A 26,123-nucleotide genomic window follows, 5' to 3' on the forward strand; every position below is an offset into this window, starting at 1 on the left:
TCGGTAACGGCAAATGGTGAAAACTAATCTGGATAATAAGATGAAAATGGTAGACAATTTTTCTTCCTTTCAATGCATTGAATACATTGGGACATTCAGCATGAAGACCGAGGCTCAAAGCTCAGCTATGGGAAAAGCCATCTTCTGCTCAAGTTAATGGTGCAAGTTTATAGACCATGCCTCTTTGGTTCCGCCATTTCAGCCACATTCTCTGAAGGCGTCCACAGGCCGCGATCTCACCAGATCAACTTAACTGGTATGACTACAAAATTATCCATGTTTAGGAGATTTTGGTTGCATATTAATCTGAAAGGGGTTACACTGCTTTCTTGACAGAAACCAGTGTAACCAGTTCTTCTTTAGATGTGCCCAATATTGTTTGACTGTGTATTCTTAAGTTGCATTAAATTAAATGAAATCAGTTGTCATTTTCAACTGACACGTTTGCATTGTTGAGGGAAATAGTATTTATCTGTGTATTAAGCATGAAGTGAGAGCAAAATACCTGTGGAGAAGTGCATGCATGCATCTGTGGAGGATAAAGATTGGATTGTAATAAAATGTCCCCATCCTCCTAAATCCCCCTGCTGCCCTCTGCCCCCACCTGCCATATTAACACACCCATTACAAGGACAGATGAATGAAAATGAACAGAGCTGTGGCACAATTCCCTGAGTGTCAAATCAATACGGCTCCCCTTCTTTCTCTCTCCCTCTCTTCCTCTGTCACCCTCCCAACCCCCCTTCATCTTTTTTTCTCTGCTGCTATCATTTTCCTATTCTCCTCTCCTCTGTTGGGTCTGAAGAATTGCCATGCGTTTGACAAAGGGAAATCTACACCTAGCGACGATAGGCGCTCTCCCTGTTTGAGCCCCTTACCCCCCCCTTACCCCCTTCCCTGGTTTCGCTCTCATATGAAATGAATGATGCTTGCCTCTATTTCCTCTCTATTCACATTCAAAGCAGCTAGAAATAGTGAAGTGCTTGTGAGAACGAACCTGATACAGAAAGAGCCACAAGGACGCCGTATTACCGGCGCTTTCTTTAAACTCAATCAGAGACCAGAACCTTGCGAAAGGACCAGTAAGAGGTTAAGTCAAAATAATAAAAGGAGGTTAATAAAGAGGAAATGTGTGAATTTTATCGACTCATTCTTTCCGTCTCCTTCCATGAGTCTGGGATTGAGGCAGAATGGTTTATAAAGAAAAGGCAGACAGACTCCTACTACATTCTTATCTTTAAACAAGTGTTACAGTTTTCAACTCCCAACACTTGACCTTTTCATCTGCCAGCTCGGTTACGTCTGTTTTCCAGGTTTAGTTCGAATCAGTGATCTGAGAATGGGCATGGTGAGGGCCAATGCAACCATTAAAAAAAAATAAATAAATAAAAATACTTCACTGTCAGTTCTAGCTGCTGCCCTCCCCAACACCATCAAGTCTCCTCTTCCTTTGTCTTTTACTCTTTCTGAGTATCTGTTTCCTTGGTTTCTCCATCTCTCTCATTTTCTGCTGCTGCAACTCTGGATCTGTTTCTATATCAGTTGTTAGAAGGTGACACCCCACACACCCACACACCCCTCAACTCATGCCCAAGTGTGGAGGGCTTGAAAAAGAAGAGCAAGAAGCAAAACAAATAAAGTGCATATATGCACTCATCCAAATGAAAAGATGTTTGTCTCAGTCCACCACTCTTGCTCCAGGGAAGGCCTCTAAAGAACAAAAACCTTAATATATATATGCAAGAGGCAGTGATGTTGTAAAAAGAAAAAAATAGTTAAAAAGGGAGGTGAAGTAACATAAAATGACATAATTGTTATACACTGCAGTTTTCCAAAATTGGTACCTTTCCATAATATCTCACAGTCAGAAATCAGACTATTACATGCAACACTCCTTGCAAAATTCACATCACATCAACTAAAATTTGAATGTACTTTGTCTTTTCATATGAGAGGTCAAAATAAAAGAGTGCCTACTTGTGAAGTGAAAGAAAAGTGAAATATTTTACAAATGTGTTGTTTGTTTTAAGCCCTGTGATGAAACCAGACTTCATTCCAGCGACAGCTGCACGTCTTTTTAAGGGTATTTATTTATCTGCCAGGTTTGCCCCACTGAACCAATCCAAGCTCTGGCTGTAGGTCTGCTTCCACCTCAGTCTCAAATCATTTCCACCCTCTCACAGGGTTTATTCCAGTTTTCTTTGTATTTAGCCCCAGCCATCTTCCCATCTGCCTCTGCTGAAGAAAAGAATTCCCACAGCATGACACAGCCACCACAGTTTTTCTCTGTGGGGAATTAGCTGTGACCTCCATCTGCACAACAGATTCTCCCACATACGCCACGGACCCCTGCATCCACATGAACCTCATGTTACCTTCTCTGATTGGTCTGTCAGTTAGGNGATAATTTAACTTCCCATGACTGTCAGAATCAACCAAATCAAACATCTGATTTAAAAATTAAGATGCTAACAAAAAATTATTTAGGATGCTACCTAAATGTAGCAGAGTGTCTAGACAACAAAATATTGTACTTATGTGTAGCAGCACATTGCATTTTGCACATCCAAATGGTCTATCCGAACTCCAACTGGATCACGTGTTCAAGCAGAGATCATGTACAACCGAGGAAGTGTCCAGTTGTAGCGACAGACAACGTTCCACACCTCCTTTCAGTAAGTCAGAACCTGTGAAACAGTTATGTTCTGTAGCGTCATCTCTGTAACTGACCTTTGACGGTGACATAAATGGTTTGTGTGATGAATAGCTGTGGCTGGATCAGCACGCTGCACACATAGGCGCCCTCGTCCATGCCTTTCTGAACGTCGCTGAGCTTAAGCGTCCCATTCTCAAACACCACCTGGAGAAGTATCATGAATGTATTAGCATGCACTGATACGTCATCAATACATAGAGAAGAGTATGCTTTTGGAGTGTAGGAAAAATAAAAATAATTCCCTCATTTGTGTTGCATGCGTCGTGTTTTACGAGTTTAAAGTGGACCTCACCTGACGATGGTTGTCAGGCAGCAGAATTCCCTCCTTGTACCAGTTAATCGAGTAATAAGGATACCCAATTACTCTGCAGTTTATGAAAGTGTTTCTTCCTGCCACCGCTGTAATATTCTTCATAGGCCTAATCCTCGGAGGCCCTGATTTGGAGAAAGAGATAAATACAGATATGTGGGGAAAGAAAGAGAGGCACAATCAGAGAAAGAAAAAGAAAGAGGGGGAAAAAGAAGATCATTAGTTTATGGTGCCAATAGCAGGTCTTGGAATTTTGGGAATAATGCCGAAAGGGGAGGTGGAAAAGGAAGGGAGTTGGAGAGAGGGGAAAAAGACAGAAGTCAGAGAAAAAAAAAAGTATATAGAGGTTTAGAAAGAGATGGTGGTTTAAGACATCTTATGATTTTCAGGTAAAATGGCATTTTAATTCTGCAGCTGTATCGGAATACCTGAAGAAGGGTTATTCTAAAATATATCACATAAAATTGTTATGAGAAGTGCCTGTTCCTCTATATCTACATAGATCAGAAGAAAGATTATCAATAAAGCTCGTATTTTTCTCATACTGGAGGGGAGATGAGATTTTATTTGAAGCTCATCATCAACAAAAACGGGAACTGACTATTAACTACAAAGACAATAAGCGAATGTAGGAAAACTTACATGTTTGTTTGTTTTTTCAAGTTTGTTTAAATATTTCTGGATTATTTGAAGGAATATTTCTGGATTATTTGAAGGAAGTGGATCTATATCTATGCCTAAGAATAACAGTCTGTTAATCTTTGGTGACTGATTGGTCCTGAAAGGTGAGATACCACCACAGCAACTGACAAAACAATTTTCAACATCTCAAATATTATTTTTTGTGACTTCCTGTTTTCAATGCACTTTCTGTTTCTCTTGAAAATACCAAAGTATATTTTCTGTGCTGTTTTATTGTCCATCTATGACTAATGTTATAAAAATACACAAGAATGAATTCTATGAAATTTGCTGGAGTCATCATCAAAGGAAAAAGTCACAAAATACTGTGATATATCTACAATAGTAAAAAAAAAGTGCCCATGTTGAGCAAAATGCTTTTTAAAAAAACAAAACAAAAAAAAACGTAATCTGAATGTAATTTGACAGAAAACGTTTAGCATTTTTGGCAGCAATTGAGAGCCATCTCTCAGTCATTCGTCACTTCGTCTTTGACCTTCTCATCATTGTTCATCTTGTTTTTGCTTCTTCTGACACCCTCTCCTATACCCCTGCCATCTTTTGGTCTCATATTTTTTCTCTCCCTTTCCTCCTTCTCTCAGCATGTTCTGAGCTTTGAAGTCACAACTCTGACGAGTCAAAGATGTATTATTCAGGAGCTCCGTCACATATACGCACACACGCGCCCGTGCGAGTGCACACACTCGAGCTTAACATAAATGTGTTTTCGGCTACGTCTGTACGTTTCTGTGAAACTTGGTTGCTCAGTGAAAAGGATATTTTGAATAAAGCAGAATCATAGTGAGTGGGAAAGCATATTAGCATGATTGGGCTTTGTGAAGTCTGGTCGTAAGTATGGGTGTCAATGTATGTGTGGCCGCGCCATTTCTGACAGTTTGTGTAGCATGGATGACTAAAACTCTGGCACTGGAGCTCATTCTCACTTCAATAATCTTTCTGACATGTTTGCTTAGAGCAGACTTGCATGTCACAACTATACATATCAACGAAAGGACCAAGAAAAGAGACTGAGAGAAATTGAGAGAGAGAGACTGAGAGGGTGATGCAGCTTTGTCCATTGGCGTCATCCCATATCAGTGTCATCCCAGACAACAGTAACTTCACCCCTTCTGTCAGCAGAGTTTACAATCAGCTGCTCCACTTATAAGAAGCTGTCCTCTTTTAGTTGTTCCCGTTTCATTCAATTTTCCTCGAGTACTTAATCATTTGTTTCCTTCTCATCTTGGGTTTCATGGGTGAATTTTCGTTAGAGGCTTCTTAAATTGCTGACTAGATGTATAGCTAATGTACAGTCTGCTTTTAAGTCATTTGAAGAATACATATGTGAGTAGTATGTGTACATGTGCATAGTGTGTATGTAACATTTTCTCATGTTACACACACAAACACACAGTGTAATGTACTTTATTGAGGCATAATTGTGAAGCAAAATGAGCCAGCACATTGTAAAAATATTTTTCACCGCAGCTAAAATTGCAAGTCCTTTGGGACTTTACCATATTTTCACACAACAAATTTCCACAAATTTGTGAAGTTCATAATTAGTTGATTCGATGTCAATGCATTCTCTTCCCTGAGCTATAAATATCTGTAGTTCCACCAGGATTATCATTGTCCTCTTGGCTGCTTCTGTGATCCGTGCTGTCGTTCTGTAGCTTAGCGGTGTTCATTGGCCGTATGTGTCTGAAATGTAACGTTTAAATCGGGCCTTAACATCCAACCTGAACTAAATAACTAATCAGAGGCCTGAGACCAAAGGTAGTTTAAAATTAATCCTGATCTCTGATTTTGCACTCTGCTGGTTTGTTAGTGTAACATCGTTTTTAGCTTTTGTTTTACATATTCCAGCTCAATTTTCTCACTTGTTGTGAATGCAGGGTGAACCAAGTGCAAATCTTCTGGGATATGTGATTGGGGCCCAACAGGATGGAGCCATGTGCGCATGTACAGGCTAATAAACCTCTGCACCTTTCTTTCTTTCCTCACCAGGGTAACCTACTTTCTCTTCTATTTATACTATTAAAGCAGATTAACACATCTTTATATTGTGCATTCTTGTTTAGATTTATCTGTGTTGTATGCTTATTAAAAATGCACCAAAGAAGCCCCAGCTCGACCATCAACCATATAACTTTAGCCCGACACGTACTGAATTTTGGGCTAAACTCCACGAAAAAGATTTGCAGTTCTGTCACTCTCTCCATTTTCAGATGTTGGATTAAACAGTGCTTATATGATGATTTAAAATGTTTGTTCAAACAGATAGGTTGTGGAGGTATCTTAGTTTGAATTACGTATTCATCAACACTACTGTGACATATATATGTTCAGAGGTTTTGATTACATAAAAAAAAGACAAAGAAAAAAGATTTCTTGTTTCTTCTTCTAGAAGAAACAAGAAATCAAATTTTAGAAAGATGGTAAACAAAAATAAAAAGGTATGAAAACTAAAACTATAAAGAGGAGAAAAGACACGCATACAGAGACAGAAATAGAGTAATAGGAGGGTACAGTAGAGGTTATTGGTCAGGGTAGGGAGGGGGTCAGGCTATGGGAAGCCTCTGTATGACTGATATTGAAAAGTAGACAGGCACCTCTTACGTTTATGCGCGCTTGGTACTCAGCACTACCAGCCGAGTTTCGTGCGGCGCACCGATACACTCCTCCATCACGAATCTGCGGGCTGCTGACGTTGACAAAGCTAACGGTGCTCCCGTCGGAGAGCGTGTACTGGCTGGATCTCACGCGCGACAGATCCCGAGCCACGGGCTCATCGTCCAGGGTCCAGGTGATGGTAGGCGGAGGGGCTCCTTTGGCAGCACACATCAGGGAAAACGGCTCACCAGGGACCACCACTCGTTCACTGAAGGAGGCGACAATACGGGGCGTACCATCTACAAAAAAAAAAATCATTAGGCAAAAATATAAGAAATAGGAAATCACCCAACAGCGGGTCTCGGTACTTTATTCCAGCTCCCATTTCTTCTACACCCTCAAAAAACACTTTGCCTGAACCATGAAGCAATTAGAAGAAAGTGCTTTGTGCTGTATATTTTGTGACATTTACCCACCAGCTAAGCGCTTCTAGGACTCTCTGTGGAAAGCCATGTGCAGTCCATATTTTTGTGGTTGTGTGGCACAGAAAGTAAAACACCCCGTAAGAGTTTAAGGCCAAACACAAAGTGATTAAAGAAAACAATGGATATGATTATGAACTCTTAGTTTTTTTTAGGTTTTTTTTAAAGTTCTTTTTCTTCTTTTACTCTGAGTTCAGCGTATAAAACAGCACCCCTATAAATCTACAATAAAAGTAAAATACAAATGATTAATATAACGATAATGACAATTGTAACAGTGAGTTTGTTAAAAAACAAATGGGGATTTTCCTCCTACACAAAAAAAAAAACGTTCAATTTTTCAATATCTTATGCGAGTTTAGGTTACTGGAACATAAATTGATCTTTTCATACATCTTTACCAGAGATGCTGGTAAAGACGCTGGATGTTTTGAACAGCAAAAAAAAAAAAAAAATCCTTTAATTTGTGCCTTCTCAAATCAATAAATGAACATATTAGCAATCAACCGCATTAGACATTCACCTATAAAGCAAAAGCCCAACAAACTGTTCAACATTTTTTTACCTTCCAGCAGTATGATGGAGAAGTCCTGGGCAGTCTGGCCCTTTCGTGAGGCAAAGCACTGGTACGCTCCAGAATGTCTTTTTTGTGCAGCAGAGATGAAGAGTGTCTCATTGTGTGCTCCTTGGATGGAAAAGTGCTGATCAGGCATCACAGGTTCTGTGTTACGGTACCAGGAAACAGTAAAGTGGGGGGAACCCTGGACGGCACAGGAGAGGATTACTGTACTGCTGATCCCCGTCTTGAGGTTCTTTGGAGACAAAGTGACCCGCAGTGGTTCTAGAGATGAGGGGGGGAAAAATAGAAGACAATAGCGTAGATGGAGGCAAGTAAGTATCTACATATTGAAGGAACAAAAGTTGGTATATGTCAGCATCCCAGGCACAGGATGGAAATTTTCTTATGAGCTACACTGTGCTGGCTAAGCAACACAAATCATATTTTGGTGTGTATTTCTTGTCTATGTTTCAGTTTCTGTGTCTGTCTGCATGCGTGTGTGTGTGTGTTTGTGTGTGATTGAGATTGTGTGCTGAGCAGCAAGGAAAAACCCGAGACAGGAAGACAGAGAGGGAAAAAAAATGTCAGTGAGCAATAAAGCAGCTGGTGTGATGAGCTGGGAGCTGCTGAATGTGTGTGAGAGCATGTGTGTCTGTGTGTCACTGCATCTGCATGGGTAAGATGGGTATTTTTTTTCTCACAGAATGAGTGCAAGTATCTGTGACTCCAAGTCTGAATGTCCTACCATATATGATCTGTCACTTAAGGTTTGAACTAAAATGTGGTCACTCTGCTCCAAAAAAGTGTATAAAATACAAAATAAGAAGTGACTTTTGAGCAATTGTGGGGTGTGCACTTGCTGACTGGCTTGCTTTTATCCTCAATAAAACAAAATTAGTCTCAAATAATAAGTAACTTAGGAGCTTTAAGTTTACATAGTTTTACCCAAGCCTTACAATGAGACGAAAGTCAAAATAGTTTTAAGACATATCTACCCTGACTACCTACCTATAACATTGAGATGACCCGTCACCTCTTTGGAGCCAAAGCTGTTCGTGACTTCACAAATGTAGTTGCCACTGTCCTCAAGTCTTAAGTCGGAGATAGTGAGGCCAGTGATGCGGCGCGTCCAGCGAGAGTCAGCTGGCAGTGGTCGACCGTCCTTCAACCATCGGATGGTGGGATTTGGATATCCGGAGGCAATGCAGGGCAGCTCCACACTGTGTCCAACCTGCATCTCACCAGACTGGAAACTATCCAGCACAGATGGGGGGGACTCCTTAGGGTCTAAAGGTGATCACAGAAATGTGATTTTGATTCAGATTAATGCGCTCGTCAAAACATTCTGAGACCAAAAGTAACTAACGAAAAGGAAAACAAGTTTCTTTACCTACCCTTTACAGAGAGCCTGGCTCCATTACTCTGGCGGGTTTCTCCACTGTACTTGTGCTTTGTGATGCAGCGGTAGGTGGACAAAGCATCTTCCTTCTGCACTTCTGAGATATATAAAGCGCCAAATGAGGTCAGGAAGAAACGATTACCTGTAAAAGAGTGGAGAAGTACAGGCTGGTCATTTTGGTATACTGTCAAAGGTAATTCCTGCATGCAGTGTGCCCTGCGTCACTCCTTTGACCTGTAAACCATGGAGACATACAACCACTTCAGTGATGAAACCCATTCTGCAAAAACATGCCTTATGTGTCGTTGCTTATAAAAACATTAAAAACAAAAAAAAAAATTGAGGATAACTGATCTAGAAGGATGAAAAGCTAGATTTTTTCACATACAGATTTCACAAAAGAAATGTTTAAAAGCATCTGTAATTGAAGAAACACTATATTGTGGTAATTTATAGGACTTTTCACACTCTTCTCAGTATACTTGAACAGGAGTCCTTATATCCAGGCCTCTAGGGTCAGTGTCCTGCAGCTTTTAGATGTGTCCCCAGTCCAGCCTCCTCAGTATGCAGTCAGTTTCTCCGGAGTCCTGCTAATAACATCAGTATGCGACGTAGGCGTGTTGAAGCAGAAACGCATCTAAATGTTACAAGACACTGGGTTTCAAAGCCTAGATTTAAAGACCCCTGCACTAGGAGGTGGTTGTTTCACGTCAAAGAAGCATTGAAAAGGCTTGTTTTGTTTTCTGACATTAAAGTTTTCAAAAATGATCTTAAAGAATAAGAATTCCAGATTAAGTTATTCTGTTGAAGTCTACGATTTAAACTTTCAACTAAAGATGATCAAATGCTGCCCAGACCCCTTGAAAGCCTGTCGCTCTCCAGTTTGGCACGGACTAAAACGTTTTGAATCAGACACCAAGCTTAGCGTCATTAGCCACCTTAGGTGTGGAACAAGGGTTGTTGAGGCTTCCCACTGTGTCTTCTGTAGTTTTTGACAAAGGAAATCAAACTAAATTGTTTTAAATATTACACAAGCACACACACAAGTTATTATTTCTACCCTTATTAGGACTTGGCTTCCTTTCATTTTTGTCACCGTGTTTATGCCTGACCTGTCCAATTTGTTGGAAAAATTGGCCGTAAAAGTTGAAAAATGATAAAACACGCTAGCGGACATCAGAATGGTTGTGAATGATCCTTTGCATGCATCTGTGAGTATTTTTACAGTTATTTTTTCCTTAATGGCATACATGACTGTCAGCCAGAGCACTTACAATCATAAAGTTCACACACATGTGTTTTCATGTGAGTCAGACTGTTGTGCTGAGTGCTAAGCAACGTAAGCTGTAATTTCAAAGCCTGCCCTTTTGTTCCAACCTGGGTATTATGCCTTACAGGATAATATGCACTTGGTGAGCGGAGCCCTGTGTAACACATTGCTACACCCTTGTCACAACATGCCTGAAGAAAGAAAGACGGAGCACGAAGGGGGTGATCGGGGAGGAGGGGAGCAAGAAATCCAGAGACTATTACAAATGAAGACAAAGTAAAGCAGCACAGAGGACATAAATGAAAATAGGCTTGTCAAGAGACAATGTGAAGGAAACTTACTTCACCACTTATCCATCAGTTTTATTCTCCTCTCAGTGTTTTTATCAATACAAAACCAAAACAAGTGGGGGAAAAAAATCTGCATCAGGAATCTTACACATTTACGACCAGTCAATTCAAAACATGCTGCCCACAACAAAGGTCACAAAAGTTTTACTTTGATTAGTTTATTGAATTATCATTTTGTGATCAAACCCTAATTTGCTAACCCAAACTAATATCACAAATTAAGCACGACATATGATTTCGGTTGATTTGGATCGACACTTAAGAGATTTCTATCAATATCCTGCAGCAAGTCACATTTAATACATGTTGTTATAACATTCTACACTTTTCAGGTTTTCAGTTTCAAATTTTCTTCGACTCCCCAGAATTAGAACCAAATACGGAGAAGCAGCATTAGGTTTTTATGCTCCTTTGATCTGGAACAAATATTCAGAAAACTGCAGAACTGCTGAAACACCAAACACCTGGCACATTTGGTTAAAGCCGTTTCCTGCACCTCTCACTTTCTGGCTGGAATCTCGACCAGTCATATTATCAGAAATTGTTGGATATCATCAGTCGGTTGGTTTCCTGACACGGGTCAGGCTTTGAATAAAAGATATCTGTGCCATTCAAGTTTGGCATGAACCTGTTTTATTTGTTTCAAAACCATTTTTGATGTGCGTTTGGAATAATTTTCCTGTTCAAACATTCATTTGCATCCCTCTGATGCAAACTGTGGCCATTGAAATAAACTGGTCAGGATGTTTAGGAACATCTTTGGAACCATGTTGATCAAAACCCGTCATAAACCAGGAACTTCTGGAACATGTTTAACATTAACATGGACTCAACGAGTGTCAGGACCAGCAAAAAAAATGACATCTTCAAGCTTGACCGAAAGATCGAGACCCTAAAAGTCTTCTGGAGAAAAGCTTTATGTTCAGTTAAGAAACACATTGATCTATTTGGAAATAATAATAAAAATAATATTTGAAGGAGTTGAGGTCTGTCAAACACTTGCCCGGCTTTTAAACGTGGCGGTGGTAACATGACGATGACGCCTACTTTGCATCCAGTGGCATCAGTCCACTGCAAAAAGTAAATGACGATGGATGACTACCTGCACTTTCTTCAGCTTCACCTCAAATCAACGACTGAACAGTTTCTTTACTGTTTATTTTTTTTAAAAATCAGTTCTGTTTTTGACATAACCAGTTCTGTTAAACTGGTTAGACTTTTGAATTGACAGGAAGTGAGCTCTGAACTACAGATCCTCTCACAGAGCGCTTTGAGCAAAAGTGGTTCTACGAAAGGGAACCTTACGATTTCAATTTAAATATCTGCTGTTACCCTGCAATCTCTATACAATCGCTTAATGGTGTAGATGCAAATCTGTTTAAACACTTAAAAATCAATGATACTTGGAGTTGATACAACAGGACAAGGTTTCCAAATACAGACAAAAACTGGAAAAAGCCAGGTCAGTTTCTAGTGTGAACCCAACCTCAGCTGCATTACAAACTTGTTGGTATCAGGGAACTCTTTTAATTGAGTGATAGGCTTACTGAGAAGTTTTATTCAATAAAAACAAAATACGTCATTGTCTATATAAATAAACCTTGATTCACAGATTTCCATAATTTCTTGCCCCATGTCTGCTCCTATTTGTGGTCTTTTGGTTTCCTGTCCCTCCCTCATTCTGCCTTTTTTTTTTTTTGGCACAACTTGTATTTAATTTCTAGTCACCGCCTAACCTCCTGCTGTCTACAGAGATGAGACACACCTAAAAACAGTGGAGAGGGTGCAGGCAGGGATAAAGGGAGGCAGCAGTGAAGAGGAAGGGTCTGAGGGCCTACAGGGAGGAGGATGGCAGATGGAGATTGATGGAGGGAGAGATGAGAAGATAAAGAGAAACATGCCACTGGGAGTGACAGAGGAGGGAGTGAGAGTGATGAGGGGCCTACAGGCCTGAGAGCTGTACACAGCTAAAAACAATTCTACGTCTTTCTCCATCTCGCCCTCCGCTCGCAAACCTCTCCTCGTGGGAGAGATCAATTCTCGTCTAGTCTGCCTACGCCTCCAGGAGTAGGCTGCTGTGGTTGAGTGTGTGTTTGTATGTGTTCCTGCATGTGTTTTTGTGTTTATTTTATTTATTTATTTATTTTGCCGTCAGAGGAAGGATGGGAATTTTGAAGTCTATCTCACACCCATGGGAGTTGCACAATCACTTCACTTCCTCCTTACTTTTTATTTTTTCAAAAATATTTTCAGTTCCTTTAGTTCCCTTTTCGATTCTGCGTGCCGCCCTACAGCCCTCCTTCTGCCCTCTACCCATTCCCCCCTCCCCACCCCAACATTTACAGTGCTCTTCTTCCCCGTCTTTCACGGGGGCTGGGGGTCTGTGAGTAATGGAATCAGTTCAGCTGATCTGCCTGAGGCAGGAAGTCATGCCAGGAGCAGGAGCCTCGGCTCGATCTTTGCACATTTTCTGGAAATCCACAGACATGCATGAAAAATAACGAGACAGAGGAACAGGAATGGAGAAGAAAGGATCATGGGGCCCTGGAGTATCAATTGTCTTCCACAAAGTTTCTCCAGAGAGAGGACACCGCTCTTCCTAAATATTGAGAGGTGATTAAGAAAAGTGCCGCTAAATGTGCACCGTGTACGGCTGCAATTATTTATTTATTTTTTTTTAACAAATTATTAAGTAGGATAAATAAAAATAGAAGTAATATAAGGAGCCAGAAAGAAAAAGAAAAATCTTTAAAGAAATGTATTCACCAAGAAGAATGGACAAACCCCCAGATAAGAAAACTGTGCATATTTTAAAACGTTAACTAGACGACAGACGTAAGGTAAAGATGGAAATGGATAAGAACAGAAGATGTACGCAGGAAACAGTCATTCAGTGGCAAACTGAGCTGAAAAGGAAATGGCGTAAGTACCGGGGGATTGTTCTTGGTGCTGCCATGCAAATGAGAGCGGCGCTGCAGCTATGCTAACTAACAGCAATTTACACTGTTGGACTCATCACTTATTAATGCTCCACAGCTCTCCCCTCTCTTCTCTTCCCCCCACTTCCCTCCCATCTCTTTCTCTTTACCCATTCTCCCTTTCTCGTGCTCTCGCCAGGATCTCTCTTTTTTGTTCGCTCTTTCGCTCGCTGTTGCTAGGGCCTGGGCACTCACGTGACAGCAGCTGGGTAGGGGGCGCTGCAGTGGCACACGACAACGAGGGCAAGTGTGCATTTTTATGCACTTAGCACGCATGCACGTGTGTGCGGCAGAGTAACCTTCATTAGAGGTAAAAAAAAAAAAAGAAAAAAAAGAGGAATCAGCCATTTAAATGAAGGCGATGTAAATCAGAGGAAAGGAACTGCTGAATGGATCTGTAACTCATTCGCGTGCCCAGACCTTAGGCCACAGATGGGGCTTGCCGCATCACTCGTTGCGTAGTGCCACTTTGTTTTGCACTCTTGACTTCTAAAACGCGTCCTGGAGATCGCCATTTGTGTTGCTGTCAAAGTTTTGCCTTTTAGTTCGGCTCCAAAGTGACCACGGGTGCTGTGCTGTGCTGTGCTGTGCTGTGCTGTGTTGTGCAGGCCAGCAGTCACACAAATGGACTTCTCAGAAATGCGCACTGACTCAAACGCACACAACATGTCTTACAAGCTACACGCTTGTACTCCCACTGTTTCACAATCCACATTTAGAGTGTGCACCTAACAAACTGTGAGCCGAGCATTTTCACTACAGAGATGACACAGCAATGGGAAGACAGTGGAGTACACCTACACATCCCTTATTTATTTGCCTGATTTGTCCTGGGTTTTTTTTTGTTTCCTTTTGTTTTTCTCTTTTCCCGTTTCCACATTTTTCATTACAGATATAATCTTACCAATTAGGCTCCCTACCAGACATAGAATGTAAATGATCAAATATCTTGGCAGTCCTTATCAAAGATGCATGCCTGTATTGACATTTATGCTGTTAGCGAATCATTAAAACTGTGTTAGCAGATGAAGTGGATCGTTGGTGCATACTTTTTTCTAATAAAGGCTGTCAGGAAAACATTTAACACAGAGAGGCAAAGAATACTGTGTAGCATAACTCCAGCACTTGAACAAGTATATATAGCTTACAGCAATTTAACAGTAATAAGCAGGAGCAGGCTTGCATCAAACCAATAAAGTGAGTGTAGTAGAAAGTTTGGCTTGAGATGCACCAATTCAGATGCCCAACACTGACCACTGGAAATAGCCATTTGTTCTTGATCGTACATGTTGCTTGATTGGTGCTAACAAGGTCAAATACTGAAAAATCATATTGTTTTCCTTATTCATTACATTTTTAGAAGCACGTCAAACATCTCTGCATTTTATGCCCTTTTACATTTTCATAAAAATCCGATCAAGCTTAGGAATTTGATGCATAAATGGAAATACAATTATAATTAAATTAGGTTTAAAGTAATATTTTAATTGCAGCAACATGATTCTTCTGACTGGAAGTAATAGCATTTGTTTGGAGCCCAAATTCACTTGAATCTGACAAAAAGCATAACCTGGTTTAGGGCTAATCACTAAAGATGCATTTATTGTTGGTAGAAAATGTCTTAGTGTTGCATTTTCAGGTTTGCTGCTTACAACTTCAACTGAAACTTATTTCTTTTAAAAATGCCAAAACTTACATGGCTTTAGACGTGATAGCAGGAATAAGATCAAGTTAAAATTACTGCTGCATCTTTATTTTAAAACCTTTTTTCAAAAATGTGTGCCTATATTTTACAAAAATCTACAGAACATTATGTGCACTTATCAGTACATGAACGATATTTATTCTACTTAAAAATCAACAACAAAAAAACTGCAAAGCCAATATCAAGTCATTACATAATATTTAAAAATATTTGAATCACATATTCAAATGTCTGCACTGTGTTGGAATACCCTTTCCTGCAGAACATTGCAGAAGTTGGGTGGATTGTCTGATGGAGTAATAAGAATATATTCTTATGTGGTTGAATTTATGACTCATTTACACTTTTCCCTTTCTAAAACAAGATTTAAAAAGTCACATACTATATTTATATTGCAAACTCTGACAAGAGAGGCCTTAAGAGAATCAAGCAACGTGAGCGATTTAAACATGACTGGCATGCGTTGAGATTTGTCTGCAAAAATATATTTATTTTCCAAGCAGCCATTCTTCTGCTGTAAAGCAGTGAATAAGGAAGAGGCTTTCAAATAGTCAGACAAGATCCCTGCATCTCTACTTTCTGGTAGGACTTCATTTCTTTCCATAGCTAATTTATTTCAGAATTACCAAGGGCCTATTATGGTTGATTTGAAAGATGCGCTGGGAAAGCTTACTAAAAGCTATTTCATTTGAGCTCCTAATACTGTGTCTAAACTACCTCCTTGTGTTATGCATTACAGCAGACGCCGATTAGATATTATTGCACATCAGTCAGTGCTCGTCTTCATTTAGCCCAGGATATTCGCCGACATTTCGAATTCCTTTTTACCCATTTGTCCATTTCTATCTATCCTAGACAAAGATGTTGAAAGTCAAGCCAAAATTTCAACCATGTTTTGACAACAGATGACTTTACGCCTTTGGTCAAAATTTCATGTTTTTAAAGAGAAGGTTATGTAGCTGTTTTTGGAAGCGGGGAGAAATGCCACTACCTAACAGCTGGGACAATAGCTGATTACAATGGACACTGATTACTGATATTTGTCATACACTGATTACAATATATGACTGTACAAAAACACAAAAACTCACCAAGTATTTTTTGCATAGTATTTAGTGCAAATATGTTAGTACACAAAGGACAAAATTAACTTACAAGTAACTTTTCAGCAAAATACAAGAGCTTTTTTTTAGGTCAATAATTCCTTGGCATTTATTCCATTAGCAGATTATTTGACTTGTAACAAGACTTTTTTTTTCCTGTTACATTGTTGACCAAAGAGTTTAAAGCCACTTCCAAACAAACGTCCTTTTGATTCACTATCTGCCCTTTCTTGCGTCCTTGTCGCATGAAAATTTAGGCAAAGAAGGAAATGACCAGATATTGCCACAAATTCTTTGGGTTGTTGTCTCTGTAGCTTAGAAATAACTGAGCTGATGATGTCACATTAAGCATCGGTAACGGCAAATGGTGAAAACTAATCTGGATAATAAGATGAAAATGGTAGACAATTTTTCTTCCTTTCAATGCATTGAATACATTGGGACATTCAGCATGAAGACCGAGGCTCAAAGCTCAGCTATGGGAAAAGCCATCTTCTGCTCAAGTTAATGGTGCAAGTTTATAGACCATGCCTCTTTGGTTCCGCCATTTCAGCCACATTCTCTGAAGGCGTCCACAGGCCGCGATCTCACCAGATCAACTTAACTGGTATGACTACAAAATTATCCATGTTTAGGAGATTTTGGTTGCATATTAATCTGAAAGGGGTTACACTGCTTTCTTGACAGAAACCAGTGTAACCAGTTCTTCTTTAGATGTGCCCAATATTGTTTGACTGTGTATTCTTAAGTTGCATTAAATTAAATGAAATCAGTTGTCATTTTCAACTGACACGTTTGCATTGTTGAGGGAAATAGTATTTATCTGTGTATTAAGCATGAAGTGAGAGCAAAATACCTGTGGAGAAGTGCATGCATGCATCTGTGGAGGATAAAGATTGGATTGTAATAAAATGTCCCCATCCTCCTAAATCCCCCTGCTGCCCTCTGCCCCCACCTGCCATATTAACACACCCATTACAAGGGCAGATGAATGAAAATGAACAGAGCTGTGGCACAATTCCCTGAGTGTCAAATCAATACGGCTCCCCTTCTTTCTCTCTCCCTCTCTTCCTCTGTCACCCTCCCAACCCCCCTTCATCTTTTTTTCTCTGCTGCTATCATTTTCCTATTCTCCTCTCCTCTGTTGGGTCTGAAGAATTGGCATGCGTTTGACAAAGGGAAATCTACACCTAGCGACGATAGGCGCTCTCCCTGTTTGAGCCCCTTACCCCCCCCTTACCCCCTTCCCTGGTTTCGCTCTCATATGAAATGAATGATGCTTGCCTCTATTTCCTCTCTATTCACATTCAAAGCAGCTAGAAATAGTGAAGTGCTTGTGAGAACGAACCTGATACAGAAAGAGCCACAAGGACGCCGTATTACCGGCGCTTTCTTTAAACTCAATCAGAGACCAGAACCTTGCGAAAGGACCAGTAAGAGGTTAAGTCAAAATAATAAAAGGAGGTTAATAAAGAGGAAATGTGTGAATTTTATCGACTCATTCTTTCCGTCTCCTTCCATGAGTCTGGGATTGAGGCAGAATGGTTTATAAAGAAAAGGCAGACAGACTCCTACTACATTCTTATCTTTAAACAAGTGTTACAGTTTTCAACTCCCAACACTTGACCTTTTCATCTGCCAGCTCGGTTACGTCTGTTTTCCAGGTTTAGTTCGAATCAGTGATCTGAGAATGGGCATGGTGAGGGCCAATGCAACCATTAAAAAAAAATAAATAAATAAAAATACTTCACTGTCAGTTCTAGCTGCTGCCCTCCCCAACACCATCAAGTCTCCTCTTCCTTTGTCTTTTACTCTTTCTGAGTATCTGTTTCCTTGGTTTCTCCATCTCTCTCATTTTCTGCTGCTGCAACTCTGGATCTGTTTCTATATCAGTTGTTAGAAGGTGACACCCCACACACCCCTCAACTCATGCCCAAGTGTGGAGGGCTTGAAAAAGAAGAGCAAGAAGCAAAACAAATAAAGTGCATATATGCACTCATCCAAATGAAAAGATGTTTGTCTCAGTCCACCACTCTTGCTCCAGGGAAGGCCTCTAAAGAACAAAAACCTTAATATATATATGCAAGAGGCAGTGATGTTGTAAAAAGAAAAAAATAGTTAAAAAGGGAGGTGAAGTAACATAAAATGACATAATTGTTATACACTGCAGTTTTCCAAAATTGGTACCTTTCCATAATATCTCACAGTCAGAAATCAGACTATTACATGCAACACTCCTTGCAAAATTCACATCACATCAACTAAAATTTGAATGTACTTTGTCTTTTCATATGAGAGGTCAAAATAAAAGAGTGCCTACTTGTGAAGTGAAAGAAAAGTGAAATATTTTACAAATGTGTTGTTTGTTTTAAGCCCTGTGATGAAACCAGACTTCATTCCAGCGACAGCTGCACGTCTTTTTAAGGGTATTTATTTATCTGCCAGGTTTGCCCCACTGAACCAATCCAAGCTCTGGCTGTAGGTCTGCTTCCACCTCAGTCTCAAATCATTTCCACCCTCTGGTTTATTCCAGTTTTCTTTGTATTTAGCCCCAGCCATCTTCCCATCTGCCTCTGCTGAAGAAAAGAATTCCCACAGCATGACACAGCCACCACAGTTTTTCTCTGTGGGGAATTAGCTGTGACCTCCATCTGCACAACAGATTCTCCCACATACGCCACGGACCCCTGCATCCACATAAACCTCATGTTACCTTCTCTGATTGGTCTGTCAGTTAGGGTGTCTTGGTTTGCAGATGTCCCATATCCTTTCAATTTTCAAAAGATCTATTCCACAGTATCCATTATGTGTTCAATACATGGGAAATGCTTTGACTCATTTTTGCTAGCAATTACTCAACAACCAATCTGCTGTGCTCCTTGGTCCAAACAAGATGTTGGTTAATGACTCGCATGCACTGAAGCAACCTTTGTTAGAAATACCATAAATATGCAAGCTGCAAGATGGCAGAGCTTGCTTGCCTGACAAGTGGAGTTAAAAGGTGCACCATAACATAAAATGACACATCATGTCACTTTGATTAGCTCTCTGTGTATCTACACAAAATGCTTTCAGCTAAATGTACATTTAATTAATTTTGGACACTAGCAATAGCAAATAAACACCGACTTCTGATCTGTCAACTTGTGTCTCTGGTTTTTAAATATTTATTCCTGTCAATAATAGACGCAGACATGCTCGACAGTCATGAGAAGGCTAACATGGCATCTCTAAGACCGCGATGCATGAGCTAATTAAACTTTGCTAGAACGTATTATTTCCAAAACACAAAAACACAATGAAAACCCAGAATTTACACGTAGATCTGCTTAGTTTCATTGTCATCTATCACAAAGGAACTAGCATGAAAAAGCAGGAAAAAGATGAATTGTGGATGTTATTCAAAAGTGGCACTTAAAACCTGTTCTTTGAGCTCTGGAACTTGACTCCACTTTGATTTGTTGTGTACATGCCTGTGTGTACATGAGAAGGAGCGTGTGCTGACACATGTGATAAACTCTCACACAAATCAATAAAGCCTTGCCCTTTGTGAAACCGTGTTCTCCTCGGTGGGAGTACTACAGTCCCTCAGGATGTAAGCACCACCCCTGTGACATATTCTGAATCTCAGAGAGCAGCGGGGTCACTGGGGAGCAAAGCCTGTGCACGAATGAGTGCACCTTACATAGCAAGACATATGAGGGGGAAGGACAATTGGAGGGGGGGGGTTTACGCTCTCCATCGCATTCCTACGGAGGCTCTGCTTGTTTGCCGGGCCACTTTCATAAGGTCCCCTCAACACTGTTGCTGGGCATCTTGGTAACACAGACCCAAAAGAGGATGAGGAGGAGCCTGCACACGAGAAGGAAATGAGGGGTGACTGGAAGCAAATAAGCTGCAGAGCCAGATGTTGCAGATTGGAGCGCAGGAATGGTGACATTCTTAAAAGTGGGTCCCCCAGACGTTGTGGGGAGGCCTGAGGGGCCTGGAGTGCCTGAGGTACATTCTTGGAAAAGGAAAGGAGGAGGGTCATCACAGCAGAACAAGCAGCTATCTCTGCACGAGTGTCTCTGTCTCTTCTGCCTCACTGCCCTCCTACACTCTGTCCCACTTTAGCCCAATGTCATAGCCCGAGCAAGGGGGAGGGTGAACGTAAAAAAAAAATAAAAATGCAGGAGCAAGAGAGAGAGCACGAAAGAGGATAAGTCAAGACAAACATAGGGGAAGAATACAAAGAAAATAAACAAAGGGCAAAAAGGAAATTACTGAACTAAAAATGTAAGTGAAAAGGGATGAGGGGGACACAGATCCTCCAGCTTTTTTTCTTTTTGTCTGCCCGTCACACAAACATATCGCTCTCAAGAATTATGTAGAGTTACACAAGCAGTCAAGCACGCAGTCCCCAGTGCAAATATACCTATGTGCAGACAGCCAGCACACTGGCACATGCTCAAACACACATACACACACATACACACACACCATGATGGCAAGTCAAGCGTGTTTTGCGGTCTTGTAGACATGGTTTCCTCACGAAGTGATGTGTTATTCTTGGAGATAGGCAACATTAGGTGGAATTCCAATATACTATGAGCTAAATCTGCCACCGAGTATCAAACATGCAAGATTAGAGTACTCAACCCACTGATTATTGCTATTTTTCATGTTCAACCCTTCCTGTCGTCTTCTCCTTTTTGTTTCCATAGTCAGCTTTTAAATTAACCTAACTTAGCTGATATCTCTTCAGGTAATCAATACGAACATGCCAAAGACTTCTAGTGTTCATAAAGCACATTTTGATACGTAGGTAAAACGTATGAAGAACTCTTGCTGAATTTAAATGTGTTAATGTTATTAATAGTGGTTGATTGTCACCGTTAGATGGGTAATGTCTGCAAAGAAATTGCTGTGGTTCTACTTCGGACATTTCTAGGTTTACGTTTATGCAAAAAGAGAGGCCGGTTTGAAGAGTCAAACCTTAACCTCTAAATTGGATCACCAAGACCTAAATCCCAGTGAAAGCAAAACTTTGATTTGCTCTGGATAGGAGAGTGTCGATCAGAGAAGCAGCCAAGACCCATGGTAACTCTGGAGGAGCTGCAGAGATCGACAGTTCAGCTGGGACAATATGTCATAAACATAAATAGATGGATTGAGCTAAATATTGGGCAATATCAGAAGAAAAACTGTAGTGTGTTCAAAATCTAGGAAACTTAAAAATGGGTCTTCATCCAGTCTTATTTTCATTCAAACAAGTTTGTTTCTGAAAGGAAATGAGACGGGCCTCTCACAAGATTAAAAAAAAAAAGCAAAATGCTATGCTGAAGATTATTCAGCTCCGTCTCAAACAGCTTTTTGCACCGTTTAATCTGTGTTACAACTACTAAGCTATATTTGATGATGACTCCAAATCTTTGACGTTAGATTCTTGTCATCAACCTATTCTTTAATTCCCTCAGATTCACATATTCGGTCATGATATTAACAACATCCAGCAAGAGAAAAAACCCTTTGGTAAAAGTAAATAAATATACATTTACCCTAACTCTTGTAGCATATGTTAGTCTGAAATGACTGAAAAAAACAACATTTTAGCAAGGACTGCAAGTATTTGCTCAACTTTTAAGTGTGTCATGTGTTTAAAACATGATGATTTTATGAGGTAGAACATTGGGTGTAATGTTAATAGAAATGAACATGCAGTCAGGTTTTGCACCATCAGCTCAAATCTAAATGCCATGGTGACTCCTCAGTCTACTGATTGTGTTTATGGTCTTTTTGTCACATTGGATGTTGTGCATAAAAGTGTCTTATCATACACACCTCTTAATGAACTTTCCGACCGTGTATATATATGACACATGCCAGGTACAACACAACAGAATGATATTTCCAGTACCATGTCCATATGTCTGATATCTTACTAGCTCGATGTAAAAGCCCTTCCTCTTTCCAGTCTCTCTCCGCAGTTTTGTAACATCAGATTGTTGGAGAGGGAGATCTCATCAAGGGCTGGCACTGCATAATTTGGCAAGAGGCAGCATCTGCCAAGGTCACTCAACATGCATGCATGCATGTGTGGCACGATCTCTGTTGTGTTGCTTAAACCCAGGATTTTACATTAAAACAACAACAAAAAAAAAGCTACACAAACATTGACCGATTTAATATCTGAGTTTGTAAAGCTGCATGCAGAGCGGAGGCCATTTCTTGAGGGAATCTGCAGCATACAAACAGGCAACGTTTGCTGCTGCCACCGCTACTTATCTGTAAATGGGCCAGCAACTGAAGCCGAACCTCAAATTACTATAATGAGAGAGAGTGATGTCCACATTTGCAAAGGAAGAAGAGACGGTGAATGAGGATTTTAAGTAGAGACAGAGGAAGATGTGGCAGCAAACTATGTACAGTGGAAGCAGCAAAGAAGAGAGAGCCAGAGAGATTCCTCTGCATCTCTGATTTGGTTGGCTGATATTCATCAGAGCGACAGAGCACAGGGAGGAGTAGATGGAGCGAGGCAGCAACCAGGGTGGGGGGGAATAGTGGCAAAATAGAAGCATTTTTTTTGTATCTCTAAAAGCCATTTGTTGCTGTTAAGCTTTCCTGCTTGGCAGTGCTGCTGTCTTCTGCACCAACCACTTTTTTATTTAGTCGAGTTATAAAAAGCAAAGCCTTATCTAGGGGGAGAAAATTTAAGAATAACATATCCACATATTGCACAATTTTGACCACAAATGACACCAAATAAATCACCCAAGATTATTGAGTTCAATGAAGCTCCAAATTGAGCCTCAAGACAATCATCTTGAGCATCCTTGAGGTGTTTCTGCAGCTTAAAATGGAAACCAATTGGTAAATTGAGTTGATTGGACTTGATTTGAAAAGGCACAGACCTGTCTATATAAGGTTCCACGGTGCTGGTTAGAGGTTAAACGCTAAGCAAGAAATCAAAGGAATTGTCTGTAGATTTCCAAGACGGGATTCTCTTGAAGTTCTTCGGAAAGACACAGAAAAATGACTGGTGCTTTGAAGGCCCTAATGAGCTCAATTTACTTCATCATTCATGAATGGAAGCAACACTCTTTCCAGAACTGACAAGCCATGAAAACAGAGTGACTGGGGGTGAAGCGCTATAGTCAGGGAGGTGACCAAGAAGCCAATGATGACTCTGTCACAGTGCCATTGTTCCTCTGTGGAAAGAGAAGAACCTTCCAGAATGACAAGCATCTCTGCAGCATCATGCTATGGCCAGGAGAGAGGTAAAGACAAACGCAGCAACAAACAGAGACGTCCTGGATAAAAACTTGCTCCAAAGCATCCTGACCTCAAACTGAGACGACAGTTCATTTTTCAGCAGGACAGCGACCCAAAGCACATGACCAAGATCTCAAAGGAGGGGCTTCAGAATCACCCTGTGAATGTCATGGAGGGGCCAAACCTGAATCGGATTGAAAATCTCTGGATCTCTGGATAGGCATATCCTATCCAACCTGACAGAGCTGGAGAAAAACAGCAAAGGAGGATGGATGAAACTCCCTAAAGATATATGAGCTAAGTTTCTGGCATCATACTCAAAAAGGCTTGAGGCTGTAATTGCTGCCAAATGTGGCTCAACAAAGCATTACACAAAGTTCTTATACAAATCTTTTTTTCTTAATATGCAAAATACAAAACGTTTTTCACCTTGTTTTGATAAGCTACTTGTGTGTAGAATTTTGAGGAAATTATTTAAACCAATTTGGAATAAGGCTAAAACATAACATGAGAACATACTTTCTAGACACACTGTATGATCTCTCACTTATGGCCCAAACCAACACAAATGGTGGCCATCTCATTCTCCAGACCAAAACCTTGAGCTCAGCTCAACACAAGTATAAAAGGAGACCCAAGACCCATCAGGTGCTCACCAATTCTTAAAGATCGCCCACAAAACCAAATTCTGGAGTAGAGCACTGCACAGCTTCAGACGGGTCCACCAGACTTCCCTAGTCAGTCCAAAGTTTCCTAATCAGTCTTGCTCGTCATTAATTGAAGTCACTGAAGTGCCTTACTTGGGGGTTTTCTGGGTATACGTCACTGGAGGAAGACCCGGGCCAGACACAGAACATGCTGGAAGGACAATATTATCTTTAGTATTTTTGAAGGAAAGAACATCTCTTTGGAAATCTTTTTGAATTCATTGAGATGCAAGGAAGTACAAACTATTGTCATACAATTATTTTTCTTATACTACGTACTCTCCTTGTTGACAATACCTGGCCATATAGAAGGCAAATACTCAACGTGAACAAACAAGGTGTTTGTAATAAATGCTGCTAAACAGTTCCAAAATATTGTGAAATATTTTATTTTAAAAACACCAAGCATCAGAAGCTGGAAGAGAAAGAACGGTGCTGGGAGGGCGGGAAGGAGGAAGAAGAGAGGGAATGTGACAGAGTGGTGACAGAGAGAGAGAGAGAGCAGGGCACTCTGTATGCGTGTGTGTTGTCTGTGTGTCAGAACTGCGTGTGTGTCTGTGCTCGTGTCCCGAGGCGCAGGCAAACATTAGCTGCATTAAGTGAGCTGACAGGTCCCTCCCCATTACCACTACTGGTGGCCCAGGGAGGCAGAGAGAGACAGAGCAGGGCAAGAAATAGAAAAGACACTGTGGCTCCTACCAAATGTTTGTACAACTCAAAACAAATGTGTCCTCCTTCTATGCACATGCAGACGTGATGACATAGCTGCTTGGAAAAATATGCCTCAACGTTGGCCACAATCATGCAAAAATGGCACTCTAAGGAAACAATGATTACTGGCATAAAACACACAGGAGCCAGAAAAAGTCTAAACCCTCGTTTCAACTCATAGGCAATGCATTTTCCCCTCAGAGTACAGAAAAACACACTCGATGCATCATATATACCAACAGTGATTCACTGTCTCACAGTACACACAAACACAGACTCGTGTGTATGAATATGTGTACTGCTTAAATATTGATTGTTGCTTTGTCTGGGGGTCAGGGTTAAAGACCTTCTACTACTCCCAGTTTTCCAATATTCCCTCACAGCACCACCAACCCTCTCTGCTACAACACATACACACAGATTAGTCCCTTGGGGGGCATTTCCTTTTTTAGAGCATCTTAATAGCCTAATACTATACTTACCACATTGTGCCATGTAAAATGACTGAGCTTTCTGTTAATACTACTCAGATGGCGTGTCCTTCATCATAGATACTAATACAGAAGACAGGTAGACACATCATTACACAAGTTTAGCTATTTTTTTTTTCACAGCCGAGTGGCAGGAGGTCAACTTTGTGACAACTCGGCTTCCTGAAAAAGAGCACAGAGGACAGTAATGAGATGAAGGAGGAGGAGAAGTGGCATAGATGTTGCAGAAAAAGAAGTGCAGAGAGGGTGAAAGGGAAAAAAATGGATGATGTGCAAAATAAGTGGGATAGCCAACTGGGAGGCAAAGGAGAAGAAAGGAAGAGAAAGACAGCAAAAGCAAAGGAGGTAGTTGACCCCTGGCAACAAAGAGCTTCACTCTAGTGCAAGAAAGTGGGGGTTGTGAGGAGTGGGATGTTTGTTCGTGAAGATGTTCTTCCTCAAATGCAGTGCCTCAGCACTGTGGTCTGCATGCGTGCACAGATCTGCGTGTTTGCGCGCGTGTGTGTAATATCCCCAGAGCAAATCCCCTTTTAGCCAAAGCAGGGAAGAATAGAGAAGAAAAGGAAAAGCCATCTTTATCCAAATCCAATTGCAGCTGGAAGGAAAGAGCGGCGCGAGGGAGGCAGAGGAGGAGAATAGAGGAGGAGAAGACGTCGTAATTTGTCTGAGGGATTACAAGAGGTGCTGGCAGAGCACGACTGCTTACTTTGCTTGTAAGCAGGCTTTCCTGTGTGTGTGTGTGTGTGTGTGTGTGTGCGTGTGTGTGTGTGTGTGTGTGTGTGTGTGTGTGT

At 40.8% G+C, this 26,123-nt stretch overlaps 1 protein-coding gene across 1 annotated transcript in view; it reads right to left on the reverse strand.

Moving 5' to 3' along the window:
- dscaml1 (Down syndrome cell adhesion molecule like 1) overlaps positions 1–26,123 on the reverse strand; it is a 125,568-nt gene that overhangs the window by 52,556 nt on the left and 46,889 nt on the right. The window contains exons 4-9 of the mRNA XM_016670172.1: positions 8,759–8,905; positions 8,373–8,651; positions 7,371–7,646; positions 6,323–6,622; positions 3,009–3,151; positions 2,731–2,860 (exon numbers count right to left, since the gene is read on the reverse strand). Of these exons, the coding sequence (XP_016525658.1) occupies positions 2,731–2,860; positions 3,009–3,151; positions 6,323–6,622; positions 7,371–7,646; positions 8,373–8,651; positions 8,759–8,905 (1,275 nt within the window). The remainder of the gene's footprint in view (positions 1–2,730; positions 2,861–3,008; positions 3,152–6,322; positions 6,623–7,370; positions 7,647–8,372; positions 8,652–8,758; positions 8,906–26,123) is intronic.

Source organism: Poecilia formosa, unplaced genomic scaffold, assembly GCF_000485575.1.
Source record: "Poecilia formosa unplaced genomic scaffold, Poecilia_formosa-5.1.2 Scaffold31, whole genome shotgun sequence".
Taxonomy (NCBI): domain Eukaryota; kingdom Metazoa; phylum Chordata; class Actinopteri; order Cyprinodontiformes; family Poeciliidae; genus Poecilia; species Poecilia formosa.